The sequence below is a fragment of the Papilio xuthus genome, unplaced genomic scaffold (assembly GCF_000836235.2).
Source record: "Papilio xuthus unplaced genomic scaffold, Pxut_1.1 DF826961.1, whole genome shotgun sequence".
NCBI lineage: Eukaryota > Metazoa > Arthropoda > Insecta > Lepidoptera > Papilionidae > Papilio > Papilio xuthus.
Window position 1 is genome coordinate 1,970,285 of NW_013531688.1, and position 16,192 is coordinate 1,986,476.

The 16,192-nt window shown below is 40.5% G+C and overlaps 2 protein-coding genes and 1 long non-coding RNA gene across 3 annotated transcripts in view; 2 read left to right on the forward strand and 1 right to left on the reverse strand.

The window, feature by feature from the left end:
* Positions 1 to 8,573, forward strand: part of MTA1-like (metastasis associated 1-like) — a gene marked incomplete at its 3' end in the record, with an annotated part of 47,806 nt that extends 39,233 nt beyond the window's left edge. The window contains exons 4-17 of the mRNA XM_013315032.1: positions 1,770 to 1,963; positions 3,288 to 3,405; positions 3,730 to 3,923; positions 4,323 to 4,511; positions 4,883 to 5,016; positions 5,420 to 5,562; positions 6,081 to 6,181; positions 6,315 to 6,434; positions 6,621 to 6,837; positions 7,026 to 7,241; positions 7,447 to 7,584; positions 7,885 to 8,054; positions 8,261 to 8,367; positions 8,483 to 8,573. Of these exons, the coding sequence (XP_013170486.1) occupies positions 1,770 to 1,963; positions 3,288 to 3,405; positions 3,730 to 3,923; positions 4,323 to 4,511; positions 4,883 to 5,016; positions 5,420 to 5,562; positions 6,081 to 6,181; positions 6,315 to 6,434; positions 6,621 to 6,837; positions 7,026 to 7,241; positions 7,447 to 7,584; positions 7,885 to 8,054; positions 8,261 to 8,367; positions 8,483 to 8,573 (2,132 nt within the window). The remainder of the gene's footprint in view (positions 1 to 1,769; positions 1,964 to 3,287; positions 3,406 to 3,729; positions 3,924 to 4,322; positions 4,512 to 4,882; positions 5,017 to 5,419; positions 5,563 to 6,080; positions 6,182 to 6,314; positions 6,435 to 6,620; positions 6,838 to 7,025; positions 7,242 to 7,446; positions 7,585 to 7,884; positions 8,055 to 8,260; positions 8,368 to 8,482) is intronic.
* A 1-nt stretch (position 8,574) lies between these two features.
* Positions 8,575 to 9,136, forward strand: LOC106120300 (uncharacterized). The gene is made up of 2 exons (XR_001227998.1): positions 8,575 to 8,654; positions 8,776 to 9,136. It is a non-coding gene; the product is annotated as an uncharacterized LOC106120300 (long non-coding RNA).
* Positions 9,137 to 10,040: 904 nt separating this feature from the next.
* H (transcriptional corepressor hairless) lies at positions 10,041 to 15,712 on the reverse strand. Its single transcript, XM_013315542.1, has 3 exons — positions 15,097 to 15,712; positions 11,791 to 13,134; positions 10,041 to 11,514 (listed from the first exon to the last, which is right to left on the reverse strand). The coding sequence occupies exons 1-3, from the start codon at positions 15,266 to 15,268 to the stop codon at positions 11,486 to 11,488; spliced, it is 1,545 nt and encodes a 514-aa protein (XP_013170996.1). The 5' UTR covers positions 15,269 to 15,712; the 3' UTR covers positions 10,041 to 11,485.
* Between the last annotated feature and the right edge of the window lie 480 nt (positions 15,713 to 16,192).

Genomic DNA, 16,192 nt, shown 5'->3' on the forward strand with positions numbered 1-16,192 from the left:
AAGAGAAATAAGATTGATGACAAAGAAAAGTATATCAACAGATGTCATAACCTAAAAATTGCTTTAACGAAAAGAAAAAAAACGCTTATTGTTGCTAAGATCATACGCATTCGCTTATAAATCTAGAATCGAATGTTTTGTGGTTGAAAAGGAACTTACTGTTATCTACTAGGCGCCCAGCGGGGGTCGCGATCTGCAAGCGAGCAAGCCCTCAGACCTACTTATTGCTTGACGTTCAAGTTTTTACCTCCATTTGTACCGTTACTTACGTTTTTATAATCTTGTCGATGGTCGTGCTCGATATGAATGGAGGAAAGCTTGAACCAGTACTGGTTATATTTGCTTTGAATCACCGTAAATCGAACACACTATATACGATACAAACTAGGCTTTGAGATTCGTATGAAATTATGACATGCGCACAGAGATGATGACAAATTTAGAAGACGTCTATTAACAAAAACATAGATAAAAATGCCTAGAAGTACATAGGTTACATTCAAATAACTTATGTTATAATAAAGAGACGCGTTATTTTTGATAGTTAGGCTAGAAAATATTAGCGGTAGGTTGATTAAATACACTCAATGTGTAATGATCGACGTGTCGCGGTAGAGGCGTGCGTGTCGTAATGGCGGTCGGGTCGGGACATCGGCGCATAAAAATCATAAGCTGACGTGTGCACGTTTCGCAACACACCTGCCCGCGTCACAACCCCCCCCCCCTCCTAGCTTACCTCTCCCCCGCCTCCTCCAGCCGCGAGCCACCGCCCGCCCCGCAGACTAATTAAACTATTTAATATCATTCGCGCACATCGAGATGACATGCGTCGGGACTCTGTACCGTCTCCTTAATTCGCCAGCTAATTGCAAGCAAACATGCTTTGGGTCTAGACTAGACAAAAGCAGACACAAATTTATAATTCTACGGAGTGATGAACATTCAGGTGGCTTATGTTATCTTGAGGATTATTCCTTGTGGAAAGTAAATAATTAGCTGACTATCTTGTAACTTAATGTTATTAAAAGTCACCGAACTCCCAGAGATTCCTGAGCAATTTTTCAGTATTTGCGCAGTTAGTCTTCTTTTTTCTTTACTTCTATAAAAAGTATCCGTTCAAACTGGGTATTGTGATTCAAGTATTTTAATCGAAACATGTCGAGTAGTGAATTGTTCTGTCCGAACGTTCTTTCCAAACCCCATTCTTTTTTTTGCTCTTAAATTGACGTCGAGTCGGTATAGATTTCACGTGGAGGCAACATTGTTTCAATTCTGAGTAGCGGTTGTTTTGTGAAGCATCGCTAATTAACTTCCAACAACTAGAAATAATGGCATCTACGAATATCGATTTTGTTAATTCTCAAGTACTACATTCGAAACACGATACACAGACACTGACATGTACCTGTAAATATCAATAATTTTATGGTTAAATTAAAACAGTTAATTTTACAGGTAGTTATTGAGTATTATACCCGGTATACATTATTCCAGTCCAGCCATCGAACTCTCCACTGGTTTTCTACATTTTTCCTAGTTGTAATCCAGCCCTGAATAAGAACGTTAGACTGGAATAATGTTAACCAGACATAATAATCGTCGTCTTCAACTATGTATATACTGGAGAATATAGAGTCAAGTTTAAGTTAGGAATTTTTAAGTGATAGTCAACCAGTGTGAATAAGTTGGCTACACACACGTTTGAAATGCTTTCGAGGTATGTGATCGATATTTTCATATATGTAAAAGTATATGTATTGTTTTTGCAGCGGCGATGGAGGAGGAATCTACGGAGCTGCCGGGCACGGACGGGCTGGCACCGAAGCAGCGGCACCAGGCGAAGCACCGCGAGCTGTTCCTATCGCGCCACGTGGAGACATTGCCCGCCACACACATCCGCGGCAAGTGCACCGTCACGCTCCTCAACGAGACGGAGTCGCTGCTCAGCTATCTCAATAAGGATGTGAGTATGTACCGACACCACACGACACACACGACACCACGCGACACAACACGAAACTACAGACACATCTCTTTCGCTTCTTCATCTTTATATACATATGTGGGACATGTCATCCAGTTTCTTACCATTACCTTCCAAATTCATGTTGCTGATAACTTTTGCAACATAGATTTGTTTTAATACTCTCCCTTCATTCACACTTTCAACAGAACCATTGTAGTTAATTAAATTGTTTTACTTATATAGGTTCATTACAATATAATAGTGGTTTAGTAACATTGTTATCGCAACAGCAGCGTCACACAGACAACACCAATATACCAATGTACAGACGAGTCGCGGCTACACACGTACACGGACTAATAAGGAAATGAGCATGCACTTGGCGGCCTATCTCGTATCTCCGTCCACGCTTCCTGTTACGTTTTATTGATTTATTTCTAGCCGCGTAACAAATGAACGATTTACAAATAACACTGTTTGAACCGTTTCCATAGATCTCATATCAGTTTTCAAATGATTCCGAAATAACAGCACATAAAATAGTCGAACGGATAGTCAAATCAATCTGTCATCATTCCTAAAAGTTAGAAAATAATTTGAACTACTTTATTCCACCAATTTTCATAAGAGTACTGCAAATGCACTATTAGCTATCTAACTTATTTCATCAAAGGCTCTAATCATGAAGACTCCTAGACTATACCTGACCACCAATATATCAAGCCTCAGTATTTCACAAACGTGGAACTAGCAGGAAAATTTGCCAGAAAGTATTCGGTATCGACAAAATTAGTATGAAATTTGTGCAGCGCCTCTATCGGACGGAAAGTGCACTGACAAATCTCATATAAATATTGTCGATATCTCGAATTCTCTTAAGAATATTTTAAATGTGTCGGACGATAGCTCGTCTGTAGTTACAGTCTAAATTATCTTGCAGTTTATTTTTTTTTTACATTGGTAATTGATAAGTTTTGGAACCAGTCTTAGGTGCCTAAAGAAATGTCTTTATATCTATAAATTTATACATTCTTGTTAAAGTTGAAGCGTTATCATAATTAACACGGTCTGCGCGCCTGCCATTTGCATATCTCTATATAAAAACTTGGACGTTTGCATAAATGTTGAATTTTAATTACAAAAGCCGAATCAATTTATTTCATAGACAATTTCAATTCCACTTTTAATATTCATATAAAAATATTGTCCTCTCTTTCGTTTTCATTGAAAAAAAAAACACAATTTCAACTGTGAAAATCTGCGATTTTTTTACGTGTCTGTCTATATGTCGTTTTAACAATGTGTTTTTCTTTTGTTTCAGGACGCATTTTTTTATTGTTTAGTATTTGATCCTTCACAAAAGACTTTATTAGCAGATAAGGGAGAAATCAGAGTTGGAAGTAGATATCAGACTGAAGTAACTAATTTATTAAAAGAAGGTATGTATTGAGTTGTTTACATTTAATGTTTAATATTTGCATTGTAGTGCCATGTTGCCAATAACCGTGTAATTGTAATTAGAAAAGCGTGTAGTAACATTTATATGACATTGTTACTTGGTTGAATGCAAATAATGTTCTGTATAATTCAGCAAACATTTACCTCGAAATCGATCACGGGGAACTTGATTGTTACTATCAAACAATTGTAAACTTGTAAAACTATGGAAATATAGATTCATATAGGTACTACTGTAACTCTAATCCAAACAGTGATTACGACAGTTTAACTTCAAGGTCAAGTGTTGATTGGTTGTGTTACAGAGCCGCGCAACAGTGAAGACCTGGAGACGTTGGTGTGGACACCGGAGCACGGGCTGACGGACCGGCAGATAGACCAGTTCCTGGTGGTGTCGCGCTCCGTGGGCACATTTGCGCGCGCTCTGGACTGCTCCTCCAGCGTGAAGCAGCCCTCCCTGCACATGTCCGCCGCCGCCGCCAGCCGGGACATCACCCTGGTATGACGTCACAACACTCCCATCTTTTTTTAAGCCTTGCGAAAATAACCCCACGAAGACCTCCTCTTGCCTTGTGCCAGGTATATGGGAATGCTCTTGCACACTTTCATAATCCTGACGATGTGGACTCAGTTCTAGTCAATGCATACATTCATGCATCTAACCCTAAAAAGTTTTCGTTTTTTATATATATATTTCGCGCGGACGGAGTCATGGGCGACAGCTAGTAAGGAATAATTTAAAATATAGGTATTCTATACCTTATATGAATGTACTGCAACTCTTCTGATAACAATGTTGATAGTGGTGTTTACGGAAAGCTATTTTTATCGCATACCCTTTAGCCTTTTGTTGAGAAAATATTTCAATGTTAAAGTTTTGAACTTGTTCAAATTCCAGTTCCACGCGATGGACACCCTGCACAAGTCCGGGTACAGCATAGAGGGTGCGCTGTCGTCCCTGGTGCCCGCCTCCGGCCCCGTTCTGTGCCGCGACGAGATGGAGGAGTGGTCCGCCTCTGAAGCAAATCTCTTCGAGGAGGCGCTCGACAAGTACGGCAAGGACTTTACCGATATACGACAGGACTTTGTGAGTATATTACATTATATACTATTAAGAGTTGGTTTCTGAGACCAACCCTCTATAAAACATATTGTCATCCCTCTCATCATCTTTGACAAAATTGAAATGGCAATATGTTTTATATAGTTGGTCTCAGAAGCCAATGATAAGTGATTTAATATTATTAATAGTTTTTTTTTAACTTTATGCCAAAAAAGCTTCAGTAATCCGTAATTAATTTTCGATTCTCAGAGTCTGTCTAGTATGGGGTTTTTAGACTTTGTGCGTTGTCCAGTAAGCACTAAAGACAGATGATGTTTTTTTTTTTGAGTTTTTTTCGTGTCTAGAAAGGAAGACGTGAATATGTATTCAAAATATTGTTAATGTATGTTTGTCAGTTGCCATGGAAGACGCTAAAGAACCTAGTGGAGTACTACTACATGTGGAAGACGACGGACCGCTACGTGCAGCAGAAGCGCGTCAAGGCGGTCGAGGCGGAGTCCAAGCTGAAGCAAGTGTACATTCCCAATTAGTGAGTGTTTGTACCAACCACATATTTATATTCTATACTTTCAGTACATCTCTCTCTTATTGCTTCTTATGATTCCCTACCCTGTGTTAGTTTAACGCTTGTGTTAATATTTGACTAACTTTCGGTAGATTCGTATGTCAACACTGAATGTGTTTATGTATTTTTGTTGAACATTGTTAAAAAGAATACATTTTAAGTCAAAACATTAAGGTTTATAAAAGTTTATGCGACAAATTCCCAAGATAAGGTCAGGGAGATACTGCCAATGATTAGAAAAAAAACTTTATCCATATTTTTAATTTTAATTGTTAAAATAATGGTCAAAATTATCAATTTGACAACTAACATACATATAATATATTAAAGTAGCAGTGTTTATAATTGTGTGGACGTGAACTTACAGCAACAAGCCGAACCCGGCGCTGGTGTCGAGCGGCGGGGGAGCGGGCGCGGGCGGCGCGCCTGCTGCAGCGGGCAAGGCGGGCGCCGTACTCAACGGTGGCACCAACGGCACTGCGGCACCCAATCTATGCGCCTCATGTCAAGGTATCTCTTAATCCTTACTTCTCTTACTAATATTATAAATGCGAATGTTTGAATGTATGGATGGATGTTTATTAGTAGTTATTTCCAGAATGGCATTATGATCTTGCTGGAATTTGGCATAAATGTAGAACATAATCTGGAAGAATACTAGTTTACCATAATTATTAACTCTAATAAGAAGAAAAGAAATTTTCTCGAAATACAATTTAAATACATATTTATCATTATTTTTTATTTGCGACGGCGAGCACGGTGACCCATCAGTTTCTAAGTTTTATAAGCAGCTATTTAAAAATTCTAACATATTTAAAAATGTTATTATAAATTTAAATGAGATAAAAAGGATTAAAAGATATCAGCAATTAATACTTTTACGATTAATTAACGCATGTTTTTGAATTTACGATCTGGTGTCATAAAAGAAGGCAAGTGATCTTTGCAATTGATAAACATCTATGATAATTTCATCAAAGATTTATCTTGATAATTTTTGTTTATAGTCTGTATTTACGTTTCAGTGACAAACTCAAACCAGTGGTACGCGTGGGGTCCTCAACATTTACAATACAGACTTTGCGGCTCCTGCTGGCAATACTGGAAGAAATATGGAGGACTTAAGGTAAATCCTATTTGTTATACTCTAACTACGGCACTTAGATAAATTAGTGTAGATTTCTCATGTACACTACCTATACTGATATTATAAACAAGAAAGATTTGATTGTTTGCATAAAACAACTTGTGTGAATCAGACGGCGGGCGTGTTCGGCGAGAGCGAAGCTGAGGCGGCGAAGGGCGCGCGGGAGGGCGACGAAACCGCGCTCTCGGCCTCACACCGCCCTCACCGCTGCACCGTGCTCAACTGCGCCAAGGTAACACCGTACACCAATACATGCCGCTACACGGTACTGTCGCATAACATTAGAAGTAGTACCATATCTTATTTGAAGAAAATCAATTATTGCCTCCCATACTTGTAATATAGCCATTAATAAGTGTACGCGTGTTGTACGTTGTCTAAAAATAGTTAGATGTAATTGTGAATATTATTGTGTTAGGAGTTCAAGTTGCGCGCGCACCTGGCACGGCACGTGGCGACGGCCCACGGCGCGGGCGAAGGCGCTCGGCCCGTCATGAAGACGCGCGCCGCCTTTTACCTACGCGCCTCGCCCTTCACGCGGCTGGCGCGTCGTCTGGCTCGCGCCCTCCGCCGCCCACGACACTACGCGCGCTCGCCCTTCTCGCCTATCAACCTGCATCAGGTCAAGCACGAGTGTAAGTACTCTACATACGATATCGCTTTACAGTTTGACTTTTATATTAGATAAAAGGCCTCGTAACGAGAGCAAAACTTCAGTTAATGATGTAATTAATCTTCATTATTAATTAATTAATCTTAATAAAGTAAATTGGAATAAAATATCTTATGACATAGTATAATGAGTGCTTCAAATACTTTCTAGGTACCCTGGCAATGGCTGGCGGTGTAGGCGCCGGCATAGGAGCGGAGGTGCGCGGGGCGGCACGCGCACGCGGCCCGGTAGGCGCGGTGGCGGCACGTCTGGCGGCGGCGCACGGGGGCGCTGCGCCGCGCGCTCAGGACTGGCTCACACTTACGCCACGTGACCGCATGCCCGCGCCCAACCACGTCGCCTTCCCCAAGCCTCCCAAAGCGCCAGGTAACGATGAAATAGTAAAACTCAAAATAACTTTCTATGGTAGTATATATTTGACCATTGCACTGCAATCAAGCACCCAACAAAAAAAACACAACACAGTACTAGGTGTTAATAAGAATGATTTTTTGCTTATTTTTACATTAGATTTTGTCTAAATTAATATATATGATAAGATTTTATCCTGATAAAATGTGTGTCTTTGTAGATGGCAGCTTGATGTACGAGCGCGTAGCTTCGCGCGCGGAACTGGAGGCGCGCCGCAACGAACCCGCCCCTGCGCCTGTGCTGACCCCCGCCCCGCCGCTCAAACGCCGCGCTTATGACGACATTAACGGACTCGACAGTCAGTATACTTTATTGTAATGGATACAAATTCGCATAATTTACATATAAATCCACGAATGCATTTGCGACTATTGTTATTTATGTTGGATAGAGGAAAAATTATATATTAAAAGAGACATGAGTCGGTTTAGAACTGTTCTTTTACATAATTTTTAATTTAAAATATCTTATTTCAATGCTTTCTTTATGGAACAGTACCAGGTTAGTCTAAATTCCTTGTGAGACCAATTACATGCAAAAAATCATCGATATTTAAAGTTGTGTGGTATGTATGACAATGTGTGTGTGCGTGTATCAGGAGCGGGCGTGGGAGTGGGTGGAGGTCGTGAGGTGCCCGCGCCGCCGCCCGCCAAGCGGCCCAACAAGCACCCCGCGCCCATGCAGCGGCCCTCGCGCGAGCAGTACGCCGCCATGTGCGCGCGCGCTCAGGCCACAGGGCAGCCGCTGCCTGCGCACGTCTTCACACACGTCAGTTCCTACCATACATACTGCTTATATACCAAAATAACTTCATCTCATCGCTAAAATTTTTTTCAATGGATGTGAAACTATGAATGTCGTTGTTGCTATTTGTTCTTGTAATAAAATACTTTTTATAAAAAATATTTTTTACAGACATAAAATCATGATTGATATAAAACCTTAATGCAAGATTATATATGTTCATTGTGCAGGTAAACGGCAAGCCGACGAACCTGACAGGTCGCGGCGGCCGGCGCCACGTCATCTCGTGGATGGACGCCCCCGATGACCTTTACTTCAGAGCCACCGACCTCGCCAAGTGAGTGTCAACAACTACTGTCGCTTGTTGATTTTTACTACATAAAAGTCACATTCTAGTGATCTTATTCATCGAGTCTTATAAATTTCATCTAAAACCGATTTTTTTTGTTTAGGGCGGGTCGACGGACACTGAGCAGCGGCGAGCTGCGCCGGGGGGCACGCGCGCCGTGGCGGGCCATGCGAGGCGCGGCGGTCGTGGGGGGCGCGGCGGGCGCAGGGGGCGCAGCGCCCGGCAAGGCGCCCGCACCCGCGCCGCCGCTGCAGCTCGTCATCCTCGACTGACAGGTGGGACTTCTTTTCTTTTTTCAACACCCTTTCTCATTAAAAAAATAATTCGAACACAATTATTGTTATCTATATGTATTTATGAAGTATGTACAATATAGTGTATTATGTTGTGTTGTAGGAGCCGCCGCGACCGCCGCACCCGCCGCACCCCTACACGATGGAGGCGCTGCTCGGCTGAGCGCCCGCCCTTGTACATTCGCCGTGTAAATACGTCCGCCGCCCCCCGCGACCCCCGAGCGCACCCGCGCCCCCTGCGCCCGCCGCGCGCTCCAAACGAAGATTGTATTTTTGGTAATCGAATCGCCGAGAACGGATTCTGTAGATAATAATTTTAAAACTATATTGTTCTTATGTGGTTTGATCTGGCGACGAGCAAAATAATGTATTTGATACATAAAACGATATGTAAGTCTATTTCATTCGGAGATTCATTGTAGGATAATTTACAATTTTTTTCATAAATAAAGCACAAATCGGATTAATGTATTTTTCTTTCTTCAGTGTTATTGTTTTTCTGTCCTAAAATCAACCGCTCCTCACCTTACCATATCCAAACTAACTGATCACCGATTTAACATCAGTAAGAGGCTATCATCGGTGCAGCTAATAATCGAGGGCTGATGGGGTTTGTATGAATTTAAAAATAAAAGAAAATTATTCTTTTTTAAAAAGTTATATTTATTCGAGTACATAACTACATCTTACGATAAATGGATAATAGCTATTATTCCGTATGATAAATATGTTTTAAGTGGATTTTTGACCCCTGCATCGCCACGTCTCACTTTATTCGAAAAGCGCTATCACATAGTTCATAGGTTACACGTTCACGTACAAAAATATCTGACATTAGCAACAAGAGCGGCGGCGCGACGTCGTCACTGTCGCCGGAGCTGACTGTACCTCGCAACACAACACGCGAGCGTTGTATTCCAATGGCACTTGACTGTACTTCCTTGTTCCCACTCCTATCTACCTCCTATCTCACAAAACAAATATATTTCCCATGTCCGTTCATACAAAAACATGTTTTTAACATTTCCAAAAAACCTAGACACTAATTATCGACTAAATTGAAAAGCATACGAATATAAGTTGTATATAAATAACATCATAATAACATCGTTACAATTTTTTACACGTATTCATCGCACACGGACACTTTTGAACTGATTAATTATAGAAAAATGTTCGCATGCAAGAAATTAAAAAACATAAAACAATTCACATTTACAAATTATCAAAATGTGCAATGAAGTGACACTCCGAGGTTTAGCAAAGCGAGTTGATAAACCTCGTCATGACACAGTTGACACGGGTACAGTCGGCTCCTATCTACACGACGACGTCGCCTGAGATTGTTCCCTAACTCATTCTCATTGCGAGTTAAATTGAGCAGAATGTTTTAAGGCTACATTTACACTAAGTCAACTTTGTTGGCGGACTATATGGTTTGTTAGAGTAGGCCTCCGATTAAAAAACTATTTTATACAATTCCATTAACGATAATGTTATTTCAAAAGTCAGTCCCTTACCGTCGTTTACCTGTTCTTATAATAAAGCCCCCACACTTCAACTAACATTGCAGTAAACTAGCTCTAAGTTTTAATCTCAAAGCCGTCGCGACGCACTTGTCTCGCGACACGACACGGCACGCCGCGCACTCCCACGACACGACACGACACAAAACACCGATAGTCATAATCGCCGTAAAATACTCAATACAAAAATACTGTACAAATTACAATAATTATTATATGTAGGTAATAAACTCGTACCGATATATCGTAAGCGGTTCATGCTCTGATAGAATCTAACGCCCGGCCTCTCTCAATATTACACCATTCACAAATTATATACAATGTCTTTTTATTTTAATATACATGTTACATTGACACACATCCAAATTTGATCCCAAAACTGTAGTCTTTAACCTCGTTTTATTTTCTAAATTAAATAATGAGATCGAACATAGTCATATAGATAATTTGACGAGTTCGTAACGGAGCGCGCCAGCCACTGGACACTAACACGGCAGCGCGGTATCGCGGAAGCTGACGATTTACATTTAGTCTGAAGTGAAGGCAGACAGTTAAATATAGACCTACAAGTTAATACTTTCTCATTCATAAATATGTTCATATAATATCTTCATTTGTAACAAGGCACTGTTTGCTAACAATCGATAACTGTTTTGTTTATTCAGATTCATCATCTTATCCTAAAATAATAGCCAATATTAAAATATTCAACTTGCGGTACAAATAAATCGTACGAAAATACACACTTGACTCTGCGTACATACATCAATACTAAAATAGTTTTATTTCAGTATATAATTTTTATTTTGTAAATAGGCTTCAAGACTATCAGATCCGCCAGAAAAATTACGTTTCATACAAAAATATTGATCTTTACTTTTAGTTGCCGGTACGCAAAAGATATTACAGCTAGTAATAATTAAAATTAGCCGCGGTGGTGGCACCGAAGGTCGGGTTAGGTGGGATACGATTTTTGGACATTTTGGACGCCAATCGGTTGAGTGCGACAATGGAATGTTAACAGGACTACGTCTGACAACACGAGACACGTGCGGGGACCGCGCACACCGCGGCATAACTGTCCTCGTATACACTGCTCCCGCACGCACTGTCACCAACGTAACACACATCTTGCGAAAACTCACTTCCAATTGCAATGATATAAGGTTAGAGTTTCTCGTAGATGTATCGCGTTTGTGCACGTGTTTGTTCAGGATTGCGATATTCACAGCACACACACCATGGAAAAACGATTCTCGTGGCTTGGAGAGCCTTCGATAAGTTGCTTCAGTGCTTCGACAAATTCAACGGCAAATCTGAAATAAAGAAATAGTCTTTATTAAAAAAATGATCACAATAACAAATGCAATATGTAATATTTATATAGTTTTTGCATGCGACATTGAACGCTTGGATTTTAAAAGAACTTAGCAATATGCCAAATTTCAGCATAATCCATTTATTTCATTTACTACTACTGCTACTAGTAAGACACACACTTTCTCGATTCCTTCTCTTAAAAATGTGTATTTATGGCTAGTAGTATTCTGTGATAAAATGATTTTATAGTAAAAAAGTAATTTAGCACTCACCGGAGGTGTGTTCGTCCTTGGGTATGTGGTCGGTGAGCAGAGGGTGCGGGTGCGGCAGCGGCGCCCAGGGTCCGGGCGCGTGCGGGGGGTACTGCAGCCACAACGGCGGGGCGCGGTACAGCGGCACGTAGCCGTAGGGGTATGCGTATACGTCGCCGCCGCGGTACGCCGGCCACGCTCGCGCGTATCCGCCCGCCGCAACAGCCGCCGCGGGGGCACGCGGGTGTCGTAGCTCCGGCGGCGTTGGCGGTCCCGGTGAACTCAGTCCGAGCGCGCCGTATCGATACCGGAAGCCGTCTGGACTGCCGCTCGCGTCCGACTGCGCCGCGCCCGGCGACTCCGACAACAGCGGAGCGTACGACTGCGGCGAGCGGCGCGACGGACTGTCGTCAGGCCGATTTAGTAACGAGTGAATGCTATAGCTGCACACATTCTTGGAGGGCGTTTCCTTGCGAGGACCGGTACCGTTCGGTCGCGCCGGCTCCGGTTTGGCGGCGTGACTGGGTCCCGCTGAGGGCGGGTACGAGGCTGTGCTGAGCGCCGGCACCGTCTTCGCGCGTCGCTTAGTCGCCTGGTCCTCGAGGCTGACGCGCTCCATTTCCCGTAGGATACGTTTCCGCGGCGACACCATCATGTGCTCCTGCCGGCAATTCGCCAGCTTCGCGTTCACGATCACCGGCAACGAGGAAGTCTTCTCGCGGAGCTTATCTATGGTCGCGTTTAGCAACTTGCGCCGCATCGGAGGCCGCGTCTTTTTGTACACCCTTAACTTATGATACTGATATGGTTTCTTGAGTTTCATGTGGAAATATTTCTCGCGGTCGTAGTCCGTCCTCTTGTCATCTTCCACGTTTGTTTTCGTTTTGGAATCTGAGGGCGCGTCGACGACGTCTTCGCCACCAAATAGCTTCGTCTCTTGCTCGGCGAGCTCGCCGTTGCGTTTCTTATCGCAGACACCATTAAGGGGGCCTTTGCGCGCGTTGCCGTTTAGAAACGCCGCGGCGTCGAGGTGGCTGGTGTCGTAGGGGCGGCGACGTTTGAGGCGAGCGGGCGCGTCGATGGCGGAGTTGGGCAGGGTGGCTGGCCTGCAGTAGTACATGGCTAGCTCTTTGGATACGTTACGTCTCGGCGCGGCCTGCTTCCAGCAGTGGTCGCGCTGCCAGGGCGAGGACTGCACGGAGCTGTTGTCGTCGGAGACGGAGAGCGAGGCGCAGGGCGGGGGCGCAGGCGGCGTGGCGGGTGCGGCGGCGGGCGGCCAGAATGTCTTGCGCGGTACTGACACCCAACCCGCGCGCTCACCCTCACGCGCGCTCCCGCGCACCAACTCCAGGATGAACTTGCCATCTGAAAATTATGTCAATATCATTGTTAGTTACATCTATTTAAGTCTTAAATATTTTCACCGAGAGCCAGAAATAAGACAATATAAGTTTTATAGAAGCATATTTGTTTTGATGGAACAAGTTAATACTGCAATGAGTAACACATATCAATGTTTCCCTTAAACTAAAGTAAACAATGATAAAGGCAGACGGCCATATTTGTTCTTGTCAAATGCGATAATCACCTGTCCACTTTGTTATTCTAAGCAAGTGCAATGTTGACTCAACTCCATGATAACACTTCTTCCCTTATTCAATACTATCATATTGTTTGTTTTTCAATCTGTTTTGTTTCATTCAAGTATGAGTGGGCTACTACAAGCAAGTGCTTAATTTACATTAGACATTAGAACTAATGTTGTTTGCGTTAAAAACTATAAATTTGTTTATTGCTCCTATGACAGATATCTAAAATGTCACCTGCTTTACGATCAAACTAACAGTATTGAAGTTATTTGCAGAAATGAAAAATGGTAGTGATTCAATGAATCTCAACGCTTGTTTAATTCACAGTTTGATCATTGCAGCAAATAAGCAAAGTTTAATTCCAAATAGGGGACAACAACAATACAACCATTATTTATATGAATTTAGTCTAAAAGGTGTTCTAACACATTTATGTTAAAATATATTTATTATAACAACAAAAATAGTATAAATATAACATGGTAAAAACATTCAAGTCACATTGATATCTAGTACAGGGCCAGCAAGTTGTTTTTGTGTACTAGGAAAACCTTATTAAATCTATCTATTTAACATATGTTAATATACACATTGGCATATTAATCAACTGTGCAATACTAAATATAAGATTTATATAAGCTCATTTAAAAATCACATAAAATTTTATAGTTATCTTTTTACATACTAAACAAACATTTTACGGATAATAAAGTTAAACTAAGTTTTTATTTTAGTTAAATATACCTATTATGTAAAACTTAAACCAAACACCATCAATATGATTTTGATAATCCTTGCTTAATATATGTAAATTAACACAAACTTGAATATTAAATTATATGAATTCATAATTCCCATTTAAGTACTTATGTTAAGTTAAATAATGATTAAATTTTTATATATATTTTAATTAATTAACCTTATGAGTAGAAAAAGTTTTAAAGCAGTCTTCTTCTTTTCTTCATATTTTGTTATATTAGTACATAAAAAAATATTTTAGGCAAGAAATAAAAACTTTAGATAAGGATCACACATGCTTAATTTATTTGCTACTTAAGTAGTTTAATCATAACAGAAATATCAAATTTATTCAATATCATTTGAAGTCAATGTTGCAATAAATTTTTATGGAGGCATAAATTGAAAAAGATATTTAAATTTTTATATTAAAAGAATAAATGGTTATGAAAATGTATATTTATCATAAGTAACTAATCAAAAGGTGCTTTTGAATAAGATGTCTTCTATTCATTGTTTTTACTCTTATATAATTTAAAGCACCAGTTGTCCTTCAATTTCTTACAATAATACATATGTTATTTGTATTCATAAATAGAATTTTTTATGATGGGCAAAAAGTGTTGGATTACTCAAATATTTACATATAAAATCCAAAACATGAAAACAAATTTATGCTTATTTATTCAAAATAAATTTGTTTTATGCCTAATTCCTATTAAGTTAATATGAATTGTCTTATTACAATCACAATAAGAGTGTGAGAAAATCTGTGCACTAAAGATAATTGGTTTCCACTAGAGTGCACCTATCTTCTTACAAAACCAACAACAATAGCAGAGAAGCTGCATTCAGACAATTGGCAACAGCTCACTCAGATCAGCCAGTGTATGATTATCAGAGCATGAATGACTTTCTAGTTTTTATCAACTCATAATGGTAATGAACACCTGTAACTGACAATTAGTTCTACTCCAGTAAGATCGTAACACAGCCTTACCTTTGAAGAACTTAAGCCTTCCACCAGTTGCAGCGAGAGTAGAATTGGGACCAGAAACATCCTCGCTCACTTTGCTACTGCTGTTACCATTCACACCATGTCTTCTGTCTACTTCTTCTGTCATTTTGGTACATGTTGTCAGAGTTGTGTCCGTTCCTCCCTGTATATGCATTTCATTTCTGAGCGCTCTACGCTACACACGAGCAACACTTTATGTGAAACATAATCGCCATGTCGCTCTTTGCACTGCGAATGGCTCCTCGGTAACAAGTCGTGGAATCAGATCGACACTTAGTATTTCCGTCAAAGTCCTCATCCTAATAGGGCCACCTGCGGGAAGCTCGTCTGATAGGTATCGGACGAAGATTCGTATAAACACATTACCGACACGGTGATTGCCAATTTGTACTATTATTACGAACAATCCTATAACTTATAACACTTTTACAGGTTTGTCACTATCTAAACAATTACAAAACAAAACCGCAACGCCGGATTCCCGATTATAATCGGGCCCACGACACAACTCGATAAAAAGCTGTTCGTTTTTCAGTACATAGTTCATTCACACCCAGCATCCATTTTGATTCGTTCAAAATCCAAATACAATCGTTCATTTTGGCCACAAATAAACTTGAAATCTGAATGCGTTGTTAAGAACGTTCAGGTTATGCTAAAATTAAGTTCAATATTTAAGTTATTAGCTTCTTATTGCTTTAAATAAATTCATAATTTTATGAGGTTTTTCTACTAATTAGTACACAACTATAAAGAAAATTGTTTTCAAAATAGTAAAAGTCGAAAAGTAGTTTTATTAAGATACCGCGAAATAGTGCACATTTGCATATACTTATTCTCATTGCATAAATAAAACTATTTGGGCTCCATGTTAATACCTAAAAACTGTAATTTAAACATAAGAATAATATAAGATTAGTCAAATAAGGATTTTTAATTTCTAGTTCAGTTATTTGTATAGTTTATTCTATTATCTGTGTCGAGGTCTTTGGTGCATAGACAATCGTAACAGATTAAATAAAAAAATCGGCTTGCTTTCCCTCGATGACATAGAAATAGAAAACCAAACGCGTATTTT

What these genes read in the sequence shown, in the direction of transcription:
- H (XM_013315542.1), bottom strand. Translation starts at nt 15,268, where the DNA reads ATGCATATACAGGGAGGAACGGACACAACTCTGACAACATGTACCAAA. An exon ending in AAGGCTTAAGTTCTTCAAAG is followed by an intron (nt 13,135 to 15,096) that starts GTAAGGCTGTGT and finishes CATAATTTTCAG; the next exon opens with ATGGCAAGTTCATCCTGGAG. An exon ending in CAAGGACGAACACACCTCCG is followed by an intron (nt 11,515 to 11,790) that starts GTGAGTGCTAAA and finishes TCTTTATTTCAG; the next exon opens with ATTTGCCGTTGAATTTGTCG.